Source organism: Callithrix jacchus, chromosome 1 (genome assembly GCF_049354715.1).
Source record: "Callithrix jacchus isolate 240 chromosome 1, calJac240_pri, whole genome shotgun sequence".
In the NCBI taxonomy this organism is placed as follows: domain Eukaryota; kingdom Metazoa; phylum Chordata; class Mammalia; order Primates; family Cebidae; genus Callithrix; species Callithrix jacchus.
The window spans coordinates 213,880,993-213,902,008 of NC_133502.1; the positions used below are offsets into that span (position 1 = coordinate 213,880,993).

The window sequence follows — 21,016 nt, forward strand, 5'->3', positions numbered from 1 at the left end:
CAACCAGGCTCAGTGCCTGTCCTCGGGGCTCCACCCTGAGCCAGCCTCACGGAGCATCTGAGAGCACTGCCCAGCTCCAATCCTGTCCGTGCCTGACTGCAGTTCCCTCTGCTGCTCCTGAGCCCTCTGAGTCCCATGGGGGCAGGGTGTGAGGTGCGCTTGCTGACCCTGAGGGCCCCAGGTGAGAGGGTAAGAGAGCTGGGCTTCTCCTTGGAAGCTCCGAGGGCAGGGAGGGTGGTACCAGCAGCTCTGGAGTCTGGCGTCCTGCGGGGTGGGTCTAGGTGATTCCCCTGCTAGCAAAGGCCTGGCCTCCAGCCCCCAAGGCCAATCCCTGGACACCTCACACATGACAGGTCCTAAACCTTGCCTGCCCAGACCTGTCCCCAGCCTGGCTCCTCTGTCCCAGTGGCCGTCCACCCACCCACCACCCCGCTTCTGCCCAGCATCTCAAAGCCAACACCACCAGCACTGTCCCTGGCCATTACTGTGGTCTGGGCACATCCTTTGGCCTGGGCCTTGGCAGCCACCCTCTTAGAGCTCTGCACACGCACGGACATCTCCCTTCACACGCCCCTCTACATCTCTCTTCGTGGTGGCCAATGCAGAGTGGCCAGGCCAGGCTGGGCTCAAGCCCTTGTGATGGCTCCTGCACTGTGGGACAGCCACCAGTCTGACTTGAAAAGCCAGAGCTGGTGCAGCCAGGCCAACTTCGGGTAAACCAAGACATACAGACCCGTTTCCTCCCTGCAGGCCTTGTCAGAGCCTTCGATAGGCTCACCACAGCATGACTCCAGGAAAGGGCGCTGTGAGCAGCGGCTGGAGGTGCATTTGTCCAGAGAACGCGCCATCCAGGAGCATTTCCCAGGCCCTTCAGAGTGCCAACCAGCCAGCCTCCTCCTCAGCCTGGGTTCCCCGGGGCTGCTCCCTGCCCTGTCCTGCCCTGCAGCCTCCTCTGCCACTTTCCCTGTGGTGCAAGCCTCCACCCTGCTCCACCAGACTGAGCCCTCACTCTAACCTGTCTGTTCATTCAGTGGGATTTTTTTTTGGGGGGGGGATGGGGTCTCACTCTGTCGCCCAGGCTGGAGTGCAGTGGTGAAATCTTGGCTCACTGCAACTGCTGCCTCCCGGGCTCGTGCAATTTTCCTGCCTCAGCCTCCTGAGTGGCTGGGAATATAGGCATGCCCTGCCACGCCCAGCTAATTTTTGTATTTTTGGTAGAGATGGGGTTTTACCATGTTGGCCAGGCTGGTTTTGAACTCCTGACCTCAGGTGATCTGCCCACCTAGGCCTCCCGAAGTGCTGGGATTACAGACATGAGCCACCAGCCTGGCCTCAGTGGGCATTGATGGTACATCTATTGCGTGCTGGGTGCTGAGAAGACGTGGTCACTGGAGCTCACAGCCTAGTGAATGGGCCACATGGGGCAGCACCCACACAGGCAGACACAGAATGTGCCAGGGAGAGCAAGGAAGGGGAAGCAGCCTTGGCAGTGGGCGAGGCCTGGCACATAGACGGCCCTGGGTGTCTACCTGCAGGCACCTGCGTCAGTCCAGGCTGCTCTGGACTGTGAGGGTCAGGACGAAATCAAACCCTCCTTCATAATCACGTCTGAACACAGACCACAGCATGGACGTCACCCACGCGCAGAACGTCCAGCCTCTCCCGGCCCCGGTCGCAGGTGACTGCGGCTGCTTCACCAATCGCAGCTCCAGCCTCGCTCTGGGCTCCCTGCCCTGGAGACGAGGCTTGTTAAGGCCTCTGATCAGAGGACAATGCGGTGCCCTGAGAGCATCCAACCCAGAGCCCCCCTCCGCAGACTCCCCCCAAAACACCCCATCACCGATACCTTGCCCAGGGATAAGAGCAAACTGGGTTAGGGGAGCGGCTGGAGTGCTGGCGGCCTGGGGTAGGTGCAGCCCTGTATGTCTAGGGGAGGAGGCCGGGCTGCGGGGCGCTGAGCAGGTGGGTCTGGTCTCATCTCAGGACATGGGCATGTTTGGCCTAGCCTGGCTGGTGTTTGCAGGGCACTCGCCTGCTGCCCCCCGGACCTCTCAGTACCCAAGAGAGCCAGGTCTCCTCGTCTTCAGCCTGGATAGGACACAGGGTAAGGGCCTCGCCTAGGCTGTGGGGTTGGTTCACAGCTGGCCACTGCCTTTCTGCTGGGTGGTTTCTGTCGCCTGTGCTCCTTCTGCCGCCTCGAGGCCCCTCTGTTATGTACTGGGGCTGTGGGGGTGAAATACTCATGGGCTTCGGTCCCTGCTGTTAGCTGGTCTCCCCAGTGCCTGAATTCAGCCTGCCCCTGGCTGGGCACAGAGGCCTCTGGAGGGTGCCTCGCCCGGGGGCGACCCCACGCCACATCAGCTCTACTGCAGGGCCTGCTGGGTGCTGCCCAAAGCCTCCACCTCTCCGGCCTCGCAGGGGCAGTGGACAACATGGTTGGGCCCTTCCTGGACTCCTGGGCTCACCATGACCTCTGTGGACATGGCTTGGCCTTCTCTGCTCCGGAACCAGCCACCCTTCCCTGCCCGGCACCCTGGATGCTCTGACGGCCTCTGTTAACTCCGTCCTTGACCCTGGAATGCACTTCCTGTGTGTCTGCCCAGCCGAACCCCTCCCACACTCACCCCAGGCCTGGGGCCAGCCGTGACTGTTCCCCCGCCCTCCCTCCCCCTTTCTCCCCTCCCCTGCCCTCCCTCCGCCTTTCTCCCCTCCTCTGGAGGCCACCCCTCCCCGGCTGCCTTCCTGGGTTTACCCCTTCTCCTCCCTCACTGACCCCCGCATCCGCCTTCGAATCCTTGCCCAACACACCCAGACCCCCCAGGCCAGCTGCTCCGTAGGATATATCTTTATTATTGATTGATTGATTGATTGATTGAGACAGGCTGGAGTGCAGTGAGTTAGGCTCACGGCAGCCTTGACCTCCCCAGGCTCAGGTGATCCTCCCACCTCAGCCTCCCAAGTAGCTGGGACCACAGGTATGAGCCACCAAGCTCAGCTAATTTCTGTATTTCTTTGTAGAGATGGGGTTTTGCCATGTTGTCCAGGCTGGTCTTGAACTCCTGGGCTCAAGCATTGCTCCTGCCTCGGCCTCCCCGAGTGCTGGGATTACAGGTGTGAGCCACTGTGCCCGGCCAGATGTGGTGTTTTTACCTGGGGCTCCAGCTTTTGCCGGGAACCTGGACTTGTGTGGGCTGACCCAGGAAATGGGCAGAAGCCTGGGAGGCTGAGCTGGAGGACAAGGAGGGTGGAAGACAGGCTTGGTGAGAGAGGCTGTCGGGTCTGTGGTGTGGAGGGGAGCGGGGAATAGGGGAGGGACGGGGCGAGGACTTCTTGAAGATGGGCTCCCCTTCTGTTTTCTTTCCGGGGCCGAAGGAGGGTCAGTATGTCTTGCTTCAAGGTCAGGGCAGTGCCGCCTGTCTGGGGCTTGGCTGGAGGCAATGCCCTGATACCCAGGATTTGAGAGGGTGAAGGTTGGCGTCCGGGCCCGCCAAGGACAGGCCCACCATGTCTGAGCCCAGGTAAAGTCTGAGGGAGTGCCCATTCCTTCTGGGGAGGCTGAGGTGTGCAGACAGCTGCTTTTATTCTGCCTGGGGGGACCTTCAGGGACAAGGCTGGAAGTGAGGTACCCGGCAGGGCCCTGGGCCTGGCCCAGTTCCTTGGTCCTAGGGAAGGACCCCGGAACATCACCTGTTCCTCCCTCTGCCATCATTCCTGTCCCAACCCCGGCCAGCCTGGAAGGCAGGACAGCCACAGATTAGGGCAGACAGAGCTGCTGTGAGGCCTTGTGAGTCACTGCACCTCTCTGAGCCTCTGTCTCCACATTTGTGAAATGGGCTGAGGATGGCAGCCCTCTGGGGACTCTGAGGAAGCAGATCAGGCCGGGGACATCACCGGCGCAGCACCAGAGGGGCCGACAGGCCAGCATTTAGGGCAACGGCCTGGGCCCCACTCCCAGCCCTGGGGGAGCACCTCCCACTCAGAGAGAGACCCGGCTACCCACCTAGACTCAAGGCAGCTCTCGCTCTGGGCAGCCTGGAGCATTGGAAGGGTGGGGGAGGGACAGGGCACTGGCTGGCATAAGTGTGGATGCTGAATTGGGCCACCAGGCAGGACGCATGCAGGGAGGCCATCGCAAGGCCCCTGGCAGCACCACCTGCCCTCAGGCTCAGCAACAGCTGGGGCCGAGGTAGGAGCTGTGGCCAGAGGTGGACTGAGAGGTGGGGGAGTCGTGGTGAGCAGGAGGGAGTCCTGGTGGAGGTGAGCACAGGCGTGGGGGAGGGGGGCTGGGAGGCAGCACAGGAGAGGGTGACTCATGTTGAGTACAGCATAAGTCCCTTGAGCAAGCCAGACCTGAAAGCCTTCCCCTTCCTTGTCCACCTCAGCCCTCCAGTTGTCCCAGATCTGAGATGTGCTACCTGGCTGGTGCCACCTCCCTCCCCATTCTAGAAAGAGGCTAAACTCATAATGGGACAGTGACCAGCCAGGTTCTCCCAGCTGGCACAGGGATGCCCCAGGCTTCATGGCCTGCCCTGACCCCACAGACCCTGCCTGTTTCAAGACGCAACATCAGAGGAACCCACTGATACTAAATGCCACTGGGTGGACATGAGTCTGTGCCAGGGGGCCATGGGCTCAGCCCTAGGGCCTGCCTTCCCTCCTGGGCATCTGAGGCCCTTCCCTGGGGCTCCAGCCTCCCTTCAGGCTCTGGAGGCTCAGCTACCCCACCCCACTTCCCATGTGTGGGCCTCCACTGTGCCACCTCCTCTTCCTGGGGCCACCTGAGCTCCAGGCCTTCAGATAACCCAGTCCCAGAGTCCTCCCAGGCTCAGTCTGGTCTTCCTGCTGGTGGGGGGTGCCCGGGGACAGATGTGGGTCTCAACTCAGCTCTGCTGGGCACAGGGCGGCTGCCTCTGGCTCACACCCAACAGGTTTGCCAGATGCCAAGCAGGGGCAGTGATGCTGATGGCTCGTTGGTGGTGAGCAGGGCATAGGCAGGTGGGAGGCCGCCAGGCATGTCACTGCCTTGGGACGATGGCCAGAGGCCCTGGCATGTGGCTGTGATGGGCACAGAGGTCCCCAACCCGCCCCCCCACCACACACCAGGGGAGCGGGAAGTGCATGGGCCCCTCTCCAGGGTTGTCCTCAAACCCAAGGCTTCCACAGCCCAGAAGGGGTCGCCCTATTCACAGCCTTGGCCTCAGAGATGGGGTACAAGCGGGCCTGGCAGCTCAGAGCTCCCGGCGCACCGCCTCCTGCTGCCACACGGTGTCGCTGTCAGGAAACTCACAGTCCGATGGCAGGGGTGGCCCGCGGGGGGGCAGGGGATGCGGCAAGGGTGGCAGGCTACCCGGGACGGGCGGATGGTGGGGGAAGCAGGGCGGGGCGAGGGATGGCAATGAAGGAGACACTGACTGCCCGGGGCAGGGCCCTCTATGGCTTCCCTGGCAGGGCACGTGGTCCTCCTGGGCCTTTCCTCCACAACTCACAACAAAATCATGAACCGTACCCATGACCGGGGTGGCGAGAAGATACCCAGAACCCAGGCTGGGCCCTCGTTCTATTCACCCATCACCCACACCTCTCTACAATCTACTCACCCTATATTATATATTCAATATGGGGGAGCATTTTCTCTTTGCATTTTAAAAGAAATGGAAACAAGACTTTTCCTGGGCCCTCAGCTCTGCGGCTTGTGCTGATGTGTGACCTGAGAAAGGCCCCTGCCTCCCTTTGCTCCCTCTCTTCCCCCTCACTGGCCTTGTTCTAGCCCTGGCCCTGCATAATGGCCCTGTCCCTTGGTGCTCGGACTACAGGTTCAAGTGGTAGACTGGCTTTGCAGTCCTCCTAGGAAGGCCCAGCTCAGGGGTGGCCCTTTTGAACCTCAGGGCCCACGGGCCTCACGCCTTTTCTTCCATAGGGTACAGCTGTTCTCTGGTGGCACTGCCTGAGCTGGGAGGGATCCCTGGCACGTGGCTGCTGCACAGCCTGGGAAGCTGGGGCCACCTCGAATGTCCCTGGTCCCCAGCTCTCCTCCCTAGACTTTGTTCTCAAGGCGGCTCATCCACAGCCCTGGGCACTCTGATCTGGTACCTGCTTAAATCCTCACAGGCACCCCAGGAGGTGGAAGCTACAGTGACCCCACTGCAAGACAGGAAACAGACTTGGTGAGCGGAGTGACTGACCCAGGCCTGTCGCCCCCAGAGCTGCCATGGGCTCCCTCCTCCCAGGGCCCTCCTGCCTGTTTTTTGGATGAGTTCTAGCAATCCCATCTCTGAGTATGGCCAGTCAGCAGGGAGGTTTTGCTCAGCTGGAAGGTAGGGAGGGACTTGGGATGAGTGAGGCCATCACCTCCTCCAGGAAGTTGCCCCTGACTGTAGGGCTGGATCTGGGGATGCTGCTGACCCGTACACATGGCCACTGTGTGTCCCTGGCAGCTCCCTGACCAGGCCCTGCGCTCTATAGGGCCAAATCCTGCCCCAACGACACAGTGTGGGGGCTGGGAGAAGAGGCTGGCTCCTCTGGACCTTCACGGTCTGCTCAGACACAGACAGGAGCTGCGGTGGCCAGAGGTGGGTCTGAGCCATGGACTGAGGATTGGGGGAGCCATGGTGAGCAGGAGGGAGTCCTGGTGGAAGTGAGCACAGGCCTGAGGGAGGAGTGCTGGGAGGCAGTGCAGGCAGGGGACTCAGAGGTCTGCTCCGGAAGGACGGGGCTGCTGAGACTCTGAGGCCTGGCGGCGGGAGTGGGGAGGAATGGAAGTGGTGTTCACAGAAGTGGCCAGACATGGCTGCTGACTGATCACGGGGTGAAGCGGAGTTGGTCAATGCCCACGTGTCACCCATTCTGGCCCCCTTCTGTCCAGGGGGCATGTCACTCGTTTCTAGCTGCAAACTCCTATGCAGCTGTCGAGACCTGGCTCAGATGGCTCCTGCTTTAGGAAGCCCTCCCTGCCCTTGGGCCCCTCCTCCATGCTCCCTCTGCTCGTGGCCCACAGTGTGGCAGAGGCTCTGGGAGGGCAGGCAGGCATGGCACAGACGGGTTTCAGGGCACGGGGTGCCGGTCCGCCCAGACATGGCCATGCAGGGCTGGGTTTGCCTGCAGAGCCAAGAGGGTGCAGAGTGAAATCTGGGCCAAGGCCATGGTCTGTGGCAACAGGAGGGACGAGGATGGGCACTGAGGCAGGAGAGGTGTGGCCGGCTATGCCCGCACTTCCCCCCAGGTGCTCTTGGTGGCTGGGCCAGGCACAGGCAAGCCCACACGCCCAGGCCAGGATCGCTGGGACCAGCCCATGGCAGCTGCTGGCACGAGGGCCTGAGGCCTCCCAAGAGAATGGGTGACATTTGAGATGGTAGTCGGTCAGAGGAATTACAGGTGCTCCAGGAACTGTCCTAGGCGAGCATGGAAGGACAGGTGCATTCAGACTCTGGTCAAGGTGTTCAAGGCATCGAGGGGGCCTCGGGAGCCAGGCCCCGGCAGTGCTCTGCGCTGCTGACCTGGGATCTCGGTGGCTGCCTGCAGGGACCTCTCCACTAGGGCTGGTTCCCAATGCTCAGCCCACCTGGCTCAAAGCAGTGTGAGAGGGCAGAGAATGGGCGGGGGCCGGGGTCCTGAGCCCATCCGAGGACTCAGGAGGCACCGGGAGGTGGGAGCAGCAGCTGTGACAGGCGAGCCTGATGACCCCAAATAGCTCGTGGCCAGGGCCTCCCCGTGTCCCATGGCAGATGTGCTCCAGAGGCTAGTCCCTGGGCTTCCAGAATGAAAGGGGCCAGTTCCAAGTTCATGGTCAGAAGAGCTTTATTGCATCCAGGCCCCAGATGCCCACCCACCTCTGGCTTAGGCCCCCCTGCCTGTCACTGAGTTTGGAGGCAGCCCTCCCGTGGGGTCACGTCACTGGGCTCCTCAGGGAAGGCAGTAGGTTGTATAGTTATCTTCTGAGGGGCAACATCACTGCCCTGAAACCACACAACCTACTACCTCACCCCGCCAGGCCCGGCCTCGCCCTGCGGGAGGGCCCACCAACCCCGCCCAGCATCGCCCCCACCTGGCGGTCCTCAGCCGCCAGAGCAGAAGGGCTGGGCAGGCTCAGGGCAGGAGGGACAGTGCAGATGGCACCCCTGGAAGGGGCAGCTGCTGCTGGCTGGTCTCAGGAAGCCCCTGGCTACCTGGGCCTCAGTTTCCCCAGGTACAGAGGAGCCACCATCTGCCTTCAGGCTGTGCCCATGTGGGACCCAGGGAGTGTGTAGAGCTGTCGCTCTCACTTCCTGCTCGGGAAAGGGGCCTCAGCCTTCCTTCCTCCACAGGCAGAGGCCCTGCCACTGAGCTGGCCAGGGTGGGGCATGTGCTGGGTGCCTGGGCTGGTAGGCAAGGCCCACACTCGCGGCCCTGTGACCCCCAAACATCTTGGCCACCCCTGGCCCCATGGTGCCTTCTCCTGGTGCTCAGCGGAGGGTGTGGCCCAGTCTCCGGCTCAGGGCCACCCAAGAGCCCGGCCTGATGTGGGGGGTGGTTGAGGGACCGAGGTCGGACAAACAGCCACGTGGGTCGCACTCTCAGTGCGGCTGGGGCAGAGGGTGGGTCGGCTCGGCTTTCCTTTGCCCCGGCTGCTCCACACTGCATCTCCTTCCAGCCTCATTTGCTTCCGTTTTACAGAGGAGGAAACAGGCCCAGAGAGATCAGGGGCCTGTCTCAGGTCACACAGCAAGTGGGGCCTGGGCCTGTCAGACTTAGTGTGGGCAGCTCCTACCCCTGACTGCTGCCAAGGCTGTCCCCAAGCCCACGCCTGCCCCTCCCCAGCCAAGGTCCCAGACGCTGTGTCCGCCGCAGATATTACAGCCACTTCAGGAAAGACAGTAGATTGCATAGTTACTCCACAGGAGGGCAGAGCCCCAAACTATACAACCTACTACCTCACCCCAAAGGGCAGTCGGTCTCGGTGCGGAGGTGGGGCTCCATGGCTTCCGGAGGCACCTCCTGGAGTAGGGGAGGAAAGAGGGCTGAGGGGCGCTGAGGGGCCTCAGGGCTCCCGTGGCAGGGACATGTGGCAAGAGACAGGCCTCTCTGAGCCCCACTGATCCCGGGCCTGGCGCAGGCTCAGCCTCAACGAACGCTTGCTGTGGCCACCACCTTCCTGGGGGAGCCCGGGGAAGAGCTGAAGAGGCAGGCACACCTGTCAACCCTTCTTACAGGTGAGGAGACTGAGGCCCAGAGAGGCAAGGTGACCTTCTCGAGGTCACACAGCCGGGGGGTTGGGGGGAGCAGAGTGACGTCCAAACATTCTGCTTCCTGCCAAGTTAAACCACGCGCTGGCTCTCAGCTCCCCTGCACCAGAGTGGACTTGGAGGGTCAACCCCAGCCCTCCTGCCTCAGCCTGTCCTGAGCAGGCTGCCTACTCCAGGCAGGCACTAGGCTGGGCTGGAGCATGTAATCCTCACAGCTCTGGTGAGGCTGAGATGATGGATCCCACTTCATAGTGGGGAAACTGAGGCTCAGGGGAGCTGTATCTCTGGGCCCAAGTGTCTTTGCTCCCAGAAGCTGGTGGGGGAGGGGTCTGCTTGCTCTCCGGCCATTGCCTCCTACTCCCTCCCGAGGGCCACTGGAGCAACTCCCAGCTCCTCGGCCAGCAAGGAGACCACTGAGGCTCATGCCCGGTGCTGCCCACTCAGAACTGGAGACGAATTTGCTGACACCCGGGAATGGGGACCAGGAGGGCCCCAACGCAGCCTGGCTCTCCTCCATCCCGGCACCATCTGGCTTCGGGTAACAGACATCCCCTGTTCACTCAAGGGCTCGGAACAAAAGCTATGTGAGAGGGTCTGGGGTCCTGTTCCCTGTCCCAATTCTGGATCCCCTGGTGGGTGGGCAGGACCAAGATGTCCCTAAGGACAGTCCAGGCAGAGCCAGCCAGGCTGGGACGGCGGCTGAAGGGACAGTGGCTAAGGGTGTCCTTGTACCCTCCCAGCAGTGGTGAGTGGCCGAGGTGGGGAAATCAAGGCCACCCTGTGGGGTGACTCAGGCTGCCATTCACCTCGTCACCAGCTCCCACTCAGGTGTTCCATCCTGAGTGTCCCTGCGTCTGCCCCGATCTCCGCCCCTGGGAAGCGCCTTGGGGAAGGCTGTGGGCCGGGGTGCACTCAGCATGAGCTCTGGGCTACTGACTTAGTTTCTGAGACTCCCACCCCCTCAGGCTGGACTGGCCATCTGTGCTGGCTGGGTCCCCTCACCTACTAGGTTCTGAGCCCTGGTTCCGGCAGGTTAAGAGTGGGTGGGCAGGACGGCCCAGCGGGTAGCACTGTGGGCATCCAGGCTGGCCTCCGGGCTATGCTCTGGGCAGGTCTCATGCCCTCGTGAGCCATGGTTTACCCACTGAGGCACAGGATCAGCTGCCAGGGCCCCCATCATCAGCTGTTGGAGCTGGAGTGCAGGTGGGGACCACCGCAGATTCCACCGGCCCCAGCCTGGCCCCCACTGGTACCCCAGGCCAGGACTTCAGCCCCCTAGAGCCTGCAGTGCCCACCATGGGGGCCCCCAGCCCACAGGTCGGGCTCTACAAGGCAAGGCAGGGAGAGAATAGGAGACAGACCCCTAGTCCACCCTGGCCGTCACCACAAGTGCTCTCCCCCTGGGCCCCCAGCCCCACCTTGGAGAAGTGATGGCTGGGTGACAGCAAGGGCTGCTGCAGGGGCTTCTGTCCCCAGGGAGCCCTTGAGGCAGGCCGGGCCCTGGAGACAGGCAGTACACACGAGAGAGCCCAGAGCCAGAGTCCTCGAGTGTGGAGGTGAGGCTTCGCACCTCTTCCATTCAGACACTCTGCCACCAACCACAGCGGCTTCAGGCCCTGCCCAGCCTGAGGGGCACACCACCATGGGCAAAGGCCACCATGTCCCAAGTGCATGGTGGGCAGATGAGGTGGGCCACCTCGGGGAGTTATGGGAAGACAAGAGACATAGCTTCCAGGGAGGGCACAGCCTGGGCGAAGGTCCCCATCTAAGGACCTCTGTGCCTCAGGGCGGGACCCGGAGAGGACTGGGAGTGTCCTGGCTCTCACGATGGCTCCTACCTCCAGAGCCAGAATGGCAGGAGGCCCAGCTCACTGCGAGGAAGGCTGGCCACAGGCAGGAGCTCCTAGGTCAGCGCCACTTCTTGACCTGTTTGGTTTTAAAAACAAAAATGACAAGTGTCAGCTCTGGAAGAGATGTGGCCTCGCCCAGCCCTGAACCCCGTTGCGACCTTGGGCAAAGCCGTGGATAGAGTGGCCTCCGTGGCCGGCCCTGGATGGAATGGCTTCGTGGCCGGCCCTGTGTCGGTTGGACAACGCCAGGTCACTGATGACCAAGACCCAGGCCTATCGTTGTGTGGTCAGTGGCCAGGTTCCCCTGCTGGGTAGCCCGTGCCCTGTCAAGCTGGTACCTCGATGTTCTAGGCCCTAGGGGAGGGTGGAAGGATACATGGACAGCCCAGTGCTGCTTTCCTGGGCGCGTGGCCTGTCAGCAGGTGGCTAGACCCTGGAGGGAGGGGTTAAATCCTCACTGCACTGAGGAGGATGCTGAGGCTCCCGGGGACTGTGGCTTCTCCTAGGACCCAGGATGAGGAAGGTTTGGGGTTTCCCTATGAGTAGAACCCGCTGGGAGGGGCTCACAGGATCCAGCCTGGGGCTGCAGGGACCCCTCAAGGGCTTGTTCAGTGAATCACAATTTTACCTCACTCCGGCCCATTCTGGCCAGAGTGCCCTTGCAGGACGGGCACGGGGTGTGAAGGGCAGAGAGGCACATCCAGGCAGGAAGGGAATGGGGGTCCACAGGGCTGTGCCCAAGAGCTGGATGGGAGCAGACAGACCCTATTCCTTGCAGCCCTATACAGTGTGACCTTGAGGAAGGGCAGCCCTGCTGGGGATCAGGAAATTCACCCACCAGGCTACTGGGGGGCCTGCGGGGACACCGGGTGGGGGGTGCCCTTCCCTCCTCCTCCGTGAGCACCAGCCCTGCCTGAGCTCCCAGCCAGCCAGTCCGTTTACCACTGCTGCCACCCTTTCTACCATCTCTGCCCCTCCCCTGCGTGCCCACAGCCCTGGCTCTCTCCCAGAGCAGCAAATGCCCTGGGCAGGTCTCTGCTCCCAGCATTGCCTGGCCCATCCCTCTGCCAGGTGCAACCACCCTGCTTTCTCCTGCTCCTTTCCCCAGAGGGCCCTGTGCTCTGCCCCGAAGAGCTCTGGGACTCACATCTGGACCACCCTGGCCTGCAGCGGTCAGGGAGCCTGAGTGTGGCAGTGCCCACTCCCGGGGACTCTGAGGAGGGTGTCTGATACATTTCCTGCACACCCAACCATGCTGTGCTCCTCAGGACCAGGACACAGACGCTGTGACCTCACGGGCTCCACCCCCACCGCAAGAGGACTAGTCTGGAACAGGACTCCAGCCGACAACCAGGGCTGTTCTGGGTGTGGGGTGGGGAAAGATTGACGTTTCCATGTGGTGACCCCCCCTCAAAAATGTCATTTCTGAGCTGCGGGGGAGAAGGCCCCAGTTGCATGTTGTGGGGTGTGATCTCTCGGCAGCCCCGGGGGGGAGCACAGGCCTCGGGCCTGGGGAGGCAGCAGGAATCTCCCCTTGCTCAGGAGGCTTCAGACCAGAGAGACCCTTCCCAGCCAGCCTGGACGAGAGCTGAGCGGGCCACACAGTGTGAATGACTCCCTGAGCAGAGCTGACGGGGAGTGAGCAGTCGGCAGGCGCTCTGCCATCTGCCAGCTGCCACCTCTGGGGCACTGCCCTGGCCCCACGGTGTCTGCCCATGGGCTGGGGAGGGGCCAGGCCGGCCTGGGACAGGTGTGCGGAGCCCTCGGTGGGCAGGTGGCCATTTCAGGGCCAGGCGGATGTCTGGAGCAAGGATGTCTGACACCTCTGGAGGCAGACAGACGGTGTCACCCCGAAGTCACCTCGGGCTTGGCTCAGGGCCACCGGGAGCTGGACCCCCCCCAAAGAGGCTCCCCCCACCACCCTGATTGGGTTTCTCCCCAAAGCGGCCAGTGTCTCTGCTCAGCAAGCGGTGCCAACAATGGGGTCTGGGAAAAAGACGGGGAGGGGCGGTGTCCAGGGGCTCTGGCGGGAGGCGGGCCTCCCAGAAACACGGCCAAGAAAGCTAACGAGACTCCCGCAGCCTGCGGCTCTGGCTCGGCTGAGCAGGGTGGGGACCAGGGCAAGGCTTGGGAGGCGTGTCAGAGGAACCAAAAACCCAGCCATCAGCAGAAATGTCTAACTGCGAAATTGAATAAAAAAATAAACAGAATGCAGAAAGGCCCATGATCTAAAAACATCAAACTTAAATCAAGATGGCACGGGTAAGGGTTACTGACCTCTCTCTGGCCCCAGGCTGCGATACAGCTGGGCCGCCCAGCAGCCTCACGGTCCCCAACGGCCCGCCACGGGGACGCCAAGGGAAAGCCAGAGCTGGAACTGCGCTCCTCGGCCCCGTCCTCCCGGCCCTGCACACCCCACGCAGGTGCGAAAGGGGTGCCCCAGGGTGGGGCATGCACCCAACCTGCCTTCCTTTCAGGGCTGGCCAGGGTCCCAAGGTCCCCTTGTCAGCACCCTCCCTGTCTCTTCCCCAAAACTGACACCCGTGTGCTCCGGGTCCGGGTCTCCCACTGTTAGGGGTCTGTGCCCTGTAGAGCTTCCTGCTTTCCTGTTCTCTCCCAGCCACTAAGTTCTCAGTGGGGGACAGGCTCGGGGAATGCCCACTCCTCACGGCTGGGGCCAGGCCCACTGTGGCCACACGTCCTGTACCTAGAACAGGACACGAGGCCCAGCAGGCACCAGCACTGTGACCACAGTGTGCGTGTGGAAGCCCACAAGAGTTATGCAGCTCCCAAGACACCCAAGGGCTGGCGCCGGTGGGGGAGGACCCTGCCCTGCACACGTGCTCGCATCCACGGAGCACAGGCCTGGGGGCCTCCAGGCCTCGTTCTGACCTGCCTCTGTCTCCCTCAGTGACGGGCCTGGGATGGGGCAGGTGAACCCCTCTGGGCCTCAGCTGCCTCCTCCATATGATGGGTCAGGACGTCAGCCCCCAGGGCTGTGGGGAGACTCCGGGGAAGCTGCTCTTCAGCGCTCCAGGTCACGCAAACAGGTTCGCTTGGAGTCCAAAGGGGAAATGCAGGAATGCAGAGCCTGCTCTTCTCCCGTGGCGATTTCCATCTGCTGTTTAATCATTAGGCATAGTTTCAACCTCAAAGGCGTCTACTTATCGGAAAACATTCTTAATTTGAGCCACACTCTGGGTCACAAGGTGGGGAAGACAGGAGAGAATGGGGGGTGGCGGCATGGCGGTGACCAGATGCAACCACATCATTAAAAATACCCCAGCCTGAACCCTACCCTGAGGTCACCCACCAGCAGCAACTTCTCCCCTCACCCCTGCCCCAGGACTGGCCCTTCTGCGGGTTGGGGGCGCTTTTCCTGCTGGGAAGCCTGGAGCTCCCGTGCCCTGGGAGGCTGCGGGCCTGGCCTGGCATGTGGGGTGACTCTGGTCTGGGCAGGCAGGCGGGCGGCATTCCTCCTTCCCATCCGCAGCTGGGTTTCCCCAGGACGAGGGCAGGGCCTGGGCAAACTTGGCTTCATGGTGACAGAATGTTCTGTCTAGGAGCTGCAGGGAGAGGAGTCTGGTCGGGGTGTGGGGTGGCATCCAGAGACATTCCCAGGCCTCAAGGGCTTGGCTGGGTGACCAGCAGGTGCCTGGGTAGGGGTCTCCTCCAGCGCAGAACTGACCCACGGCCACGTGAGGAACACATGCCACGGTGGGGCCCACCCAGCAACCCCCATGACGCCCAGAGGACCCACACTGACCCCTAGAAAACGCACACAGTTTTATCAAATGCCATTTCCTGCTTCACGAAGAGATTTCTCATTGCAGGCAATGATGTGTGGCCAACCCCACAGGGCTCCCTCAGGTCCGCCTGCCTCCTCCCCGCCTGGCCAGGCCAAGGGCACAATGTCCCCCACGGCCGACACCCAGTGTCTCCCTGATGCTGCTCTGCAGCTCCTGACCCCCAGGGGTTTCCTGGAGACCATCCAGGGCTGCCTGTCCCTTCGGGAATATGCCACTTCCCAGGGGGGAACAGGTCCTCCACTTTCGTGTGTCACAGACCTTGGCTGACTCCACCACAGGGGAATCCCGGCTAGAGTGGGGGTCTGCCCGCTTCCTGATGATAGCGGTGCCCATCTCTAGGTCAGAAGCTGGGCTGGCCATTCAGAGACCCACCCCCGGCCAGTGTCACAGGCGAAGTGGACAAGGCCTGAAGGTGTCTCCCTGCAGATCCATGCAGACCCACACGGACCCCACACCTGCTCACGCTGCCCTTGGCCCCGGACTCCCCCGCCCGCGAGGCTACACTGGCCTGGCCCTGGCTCAAGGCTTCTCTGTCTGCTCAGCAAGTCCGCCTCAGGGTCGGCAGGGCTGGGTGAGGGACCAGGACTCTGGGGCCGCCTTGCCAAGGGCTGGCTGGTGCCAAGCCTGGGGCGGCCACAGCCAAGGCCAGGCTGGGTGGGGGCCGGTGCTGGGCTCTGTCCAGGCCGCTCAGGGCAGACAGGCGGGCCATGGCCACCCTCCCTCACAGGCCTCGCCAAGGCCGCTGCCACCTCAGTTACAAAATGGCGGCGGGTCGGGCGGCCATTTTGCAGAGCACTTGGAAGACAAAGACCGCCAGGGCGCGGGCGGGAGAGGGGCGGGGCCGGGAGGAGGAGAAGGCACAGCCACTGGGAAAGAAGTGCAGCAGCTGCCCTGCACATGGGCCCAGAGACAGGCAGGTGGTCCCTTTCTGGAACCTTCTTCTGTCCAGGCTCCCAGCAGCCAGGGCATCCAGAGGCCTTGTTGTCCCGTCTAAAGCTCTGGAGGTGGCCCTGGGGGGCTGCAGCCTGCCTGGGGCACCGATGCCCTCCCACCTTGCAGCCCAGGCAGCCTAGCCTGAGGCACAACCTCTGGGGGAGGCGGCAGGGGCCTACTGAGCCTGGGCTCCCAATTCAAAACCTTTCTGTGCCCCCAGACCTGTGGAGGGCGGCTCCTCATGTGCCTGAGGTTGGAGCGGTCCACAGACAGGTGGCATGAGGGCCTGGCCCAAACTCCAGCAATCGCTGTGCCAGGAAGTGACTGCCACAGGGACACCGGGGGCGGGGGGCCTGCTCCAGGGATTGGAGGCTGTTCCCCCGCCTACTTCCACAGCACCCGCCCCACAGCCTGGAATTTTCCGGGCCCTGACAACAAGGGTCGGGCCCACTTGGCCCCTCCTGGAGCCCTGCCCCAGCCACGCTCAGCACCAGCCACTTCCCAAATAAGCCCCAAGCCCATCCCGCTCATCTGTCTGGTAACCCCCTGTCTACTCCCCACTTGTGTCCCCTTCTCCAGCCTCCTCTGGACAAGGGCACGAACCCCACTGCCCCTAACAAACACTCGCTGGGCAGAGCAGAGCCTGGCAGGCAGCACCCCCAGATCCAACAGATGGGTGGCCCCAGGGTGCCACAGGGATGCCTTCCTGCCCCCGCCCAGCACTGGTCTCCATGTCTCTTCATCAGATCTTATTCAAAACCGGCAGACACAGCGAGGCTGCTCCTGGGCTCCTGGGCTCCTGGGCTGGGGGTGCAGCCACGTGGCAGTCCCTTCTAGCCTGTGCAGAGCAGAAGCCTATGATCACCACCAACCCCACTGCACAGACAGGGAGGCCAAGGCCCAGAGTGGCCGAGCTGTGGCTGGCAGCGGGGTGCTCGAGGGGCCACTGGGCCAGGGGAGGATACTACTCACACACCTGTGGACTCAGCCCAGGCCTCTGATGGGGACCACCACTCTGGAGCCACGGGCAGGGCCTGCATCAAAAAACAAGGATGAAATTAGGGAAGCCGGCACGGTGCTCACCCAGGAGGAGGGGCTGCCTGGGTGACACCGTGCAGCATTGAGGGCAGCTGCCACCGTCCCCATCACTGTGTCACCCATTGCCCTGACGACTCTCTGGTTGTGAACAGACAACCACCTCGCCTACTCCCGGGGCCTCTCCCACACGTGGCTGTTCCTTGGTGGGGCCAGACCAGCCGTACGATGCAGGCTCCTGAGCACATGCTCCCGGCTGGGGACCTGGCCAGTGTGAAAGGTTTGCCACTGTGACACGCCAGGCATCCACCAAAGCCCCTCACACCTGGTGACTCACTCAGTCCTTGTGACAACCTGATCTTCAGATGCAGGAATGGAGCAGCTGTTCCTTTCCCATAGCCACAGCCAGTGCAGGAGCGACCGTGCTCCCCATGATTCAGGGATGAGGGGGCAGGGACTCAAAGACGTTTACCTGCCTGTTCACAGGCACTAGGAGGTCCTGTGTTGGGTGAGCCCAGGGAGCCCCCAATTCAGGAGGCCCAATTTCCTCTTTCAAAGACAGCCAGGAGCCTCTGGCTCTCCAGTTCTCAAGGCCACCCACCTCTGGCTGGGTGGAGGAGGGCATGTTGTACCCTGGACTGCTGGAGCAGTGAAACGCGGCTGCGGGGTGAGCTGAGAGCCTGTTCCTTCCCTGTACAGAGCTGGACATGGTGTGCTTTCCGCTCACAACTGTGTGGGGAACAAGGCCCCTAGCCTGGGCCATGCCTGAGGCCAGGTCCTCAACCAATCAGGCCAGGGAGGGAAGCCAGAGCTGTGGAGGTGGCCGCCTTGGGCACTGCCAGGAGCACTGGGGTTGGGGGCCTGGCCCGCCCTGGCACCATCCTGGCAAGGGCCTGAGTGGCAGGGCCCGTCCCTATTGCACAGCCAGGCTTTGGAAGGCTTGGCCCAGACCCCAGACCCCAGACCTCAGTCCCTCCCCACTCTCAAGAGATCTGGCAGCCCCACACCTTGGCGAGACCATGTTCTGGTACATGGAACCCAGAGGTGTGTCTACTGCAGTGCAGGTTGGGGCTGGGGTCCTGCTCTGCTGTACGGCGGCCTGGTGGCCAAGGCAAGCCCCGAGGGCTCTTGGAGCCTCAGGTGAGGGGCACTCAGCAGGGAGGTCAGGAGGAGGGACGACTCCTCATGTCCCGCTCAGGGCTCGGCCCACGGGAACTCCTAACAACTCTGAACCGAACCCAGAAGGCGTTTCACCCGGGTACTGTTGCGTGGCTGTGCTTGCCCCCTGCCCCATCCCTCGTCACAGTGAGGGCTCAACCTTATGCTCACTGAAGTTTCTCACAGCCAAACAGGGCTGCTCAGAACCAACAGGGAGGTGTCGTGTGAGTGCCACCACTCTGCATTTTGTCCATAAGGACAGCCCTGACTCTCCAGGATTCAACTTAAGATTTCTCAACCCAGAAGGAGATGAATTCAGCGGAAGCCAGACACACTTCGATAGTGTCGAACAAGTAACAGGAGCTCTGCAACACCTGATTGAAACTCGGCTGTGTTAGATGATTTTGCCCAGCGGGAGGCGAATGTTTCAGGGAGGGCTGGGCTAGGCCACGATGTCTGACAGTTATGTGTATTAAATGCTTTTTTGACTGACGGTGTTTTCAATTTACAGTGGGTTTCTCAGGACAAGCCCCATCGCAAGTCAGGGACCGTCTGTACTTTCCAAGGGAGTAAAAGATCACATGCTTCTGTCTGGGTAAAAACAGGCATCCGGGGCCAGGTGCGGTGGCTCACGCCTGTAATCCCAGCACTTTGGGAGGTCAAGGTGGGCGTAACAGCTGAGGTCAGGAGCTCAAGACCAGCCTGGCTAACATGGAGAAACCCCATCTCTACTAGAAATACAAAAGTTAGCCAGGCGTGGTGGCAGGTACCTGTAATTCCAGCTACTTTGGGGGCTGAGGCAGGAGAATCACTTGAACCCGGGAGGCGGAGGTTGCAGTGAGCCGAGACTGCACCACTGCACTCCAGCCTCGGCTACAGAGTGAGACTCTGTCTCCAAAACAAAATAAAAAATAATTAAAAAAATTAGAAAAGGCATCTGGGTATTTGACATGAGAGCAAACCTCTGTTCCCTTGACCTGCACCTGGAGGCCACCTGGGCTGCTGCTCATGCCCTTCAACCTCTGAGGAGGAAGTGCCACTCCACTGTCTGCAGAAGCTGCTGAGGTCACACCATGGGCCCCACAGTCCCTCCTCAGGCTGTGGAGGCCAGGTCCACTAGGCAGTCTCGGAGCTGGCTGATGTGGCTTCTCAGCGTGGCTCTGCCATGGGGTGCCAGGCCATTGCCCCGTCCCACGCCTGGGTTTCCCATGCACGCACATCTGCACCCACCCCCAAAGGACAGGGTGGCCTCTCCATCAGTAGGAACCTAGGGCACCCAGGACAGGAACAAGTCCCTTCCAGAAACCAGCCCCCACGGACTATCAAGGGGGCCGCATGGCCACCGGCTCTGGTTGGGGCTGTGGATCCTGTTGTCTGTCACCAAGTGTGGGTGAGGCACTGGCTAATGGCATGGTGTGGCCAGCAAGATGCCACCTCCTGAGTGTGAGGCCTGAACAGCCCATGAGAGGCAAGCAAGGCCAAGGGGCCCACACGGCTGAGGCTTCCCTGTCCTGGGCCAAGGCCTCCAAGGTGAGCAGTTTGGGACACCTATAAAACAAATGCTGCTGAGCGAGTGCCTGTCCCCAGAGACCTTCAACGGCTCCCCCAGTCCAAGCCAGCACCCCAGAGGCCCTCCACAGCCCCAGCAGCCCCCAGGCTCTGGCTCCGCAAGAACGGTGTGGGGTGGTAGCCCTGCCTTGCCTGTGGTCCTGACGGAGGGTCAGTGTGACCCTGTGGTGATGACTCTGGCACCCGGCATCTAATGAGCACTAAGCAGTTACCATGTGCCCCACCTCATCCTCCACTGGCCATGCACACTGGGGTGCTGGTTCCAGCCCTGAACTGTCCACTCTCCCCTGCAGGCCTCTCCTCCTCCACTCCAGGCCCTTTCCCACACGTCCTGAGCCTCAGCCGCTGCACACTGTGGCCCCTGCCCATGATCCTGGGGACACACCCTCACAGCCTCCTGGACATGTCTATCTGAGCTTGGGAGTCAGAGACCCAGAGGGGCACCTTCCGTGCCCAAGCCTGGGTGAGGGACACGCCTGTGGTGTCCGTTTCATCTGGACCCTGGAGGCCACCACTGCCGCCGTGGGGTGTTGGAGGGATTACACTGGATGGTGGCCAGTTGTGTACACGGGGAAGGCTGGGTGCAGGTGGGATGGGGTCCCAGGGGCAGGCCTGGCTTATGGTGGGTGCCAGGAAAACCCTGGCTCCGTGGACCAGATCACCTTGGCCAAGACCCACTAGGTCCCTGTCACATGCCTGGGGTCAGCTGCTCCCCCAGGCTGGTGTCCCTGTGACAGCCCCACAGTTCCAAGGGCCACCCTGACCTGTGTCTCCTCTTACCCAGGCCCAGCCCCTCTCCTGTCCCCTATGCTGTTCTCTTTCCTCTGTTACTCCCCATCCCCTCTCTCCTCTGTCCTGCCCCTCCTCCCTGAGTCCCCCAGGAGCCTCCCCCCACTCCCCACCTGTGTCCTGCCCCACTCTCTGCTCGGCTGGTAGCCTGGCCCTGCGTGCAGACACAAAGGCCCCGGGGCAGCGTCTGCAGAGTCTGGCGGGCAAGGCCGACCTGTAAACACGCCGGGACCCAGATGGCAGAGGGGTCCGGGCCAGACGCCGGCTGCTCTGCTTGCACACAGCAGCCTGGGGTCCTCTCTACATAGCCTCGGGAGGTGGGCCTGCCCCTGGCCATGGCAACGGTGGAGGGGGGAGGATGCCAGTCCTGCCCAACACACATGGCCGCATGGATGCCCCAGGAGGCGAGAATCGTCTGCGACAGTCTGCACTCGGGGGCAGGCTTGCCAGCGGAGGGGCCCCAGGCTGTCTGCAGCCTCTGAGCACTTCCCAGTATGACAGGCCTGCCCCCAGCCATGGCCACAAGACAGCCATGACAGACAGCAGCAGGCAGGTGACGCCTTACCTGCTGAGCCCTCAGCAGACACTGTAAATTGCCCCCTAGTCCCTGGTCCCTCAGGCTGCCCTCGGCCTCCTCTCCCAGGGCCCTTGACAC

General features: G+C 62.3%; 1 protein-coding gene across 3 annotated transcripts in view; it reads right to left on the reverse strand.

Moving 5' to 3' along the window:
- Window positions 1-7,776: 7,776 nt before the first annotated feature.
- Window positions 7,777-21,016, reverse strand: part of LOC144578433 (uncharacterized) — a 32,239-nt gene continuing 18,999 nt past the window's right edge. For 2 of the 3 annotated variants that reach the window (XR_013524205.1, XM_078343618.1), the window contains 2 exons: window positions 16,787-16,844; window positions 7,777-11,144 (listed from right to left, as the gene is read on the reverse strand). Coding sequence is in view for 2 of the 3 variants with exons in the window: in XM_078343618.1 (XP_078199744.1) it covers window positions 11,127-11,144; window positions 16,787-16,844 (76 nt within the window). In the remaining variant the exon portion in view is untranslated. Of the gene's footprint in view, window positions 16,649-16,786; window positions 16,845-21,016 lie in introns of all 3 variants that reach the window. The other variant, XM_078343615.1, reaches the window with a different exon arrangement.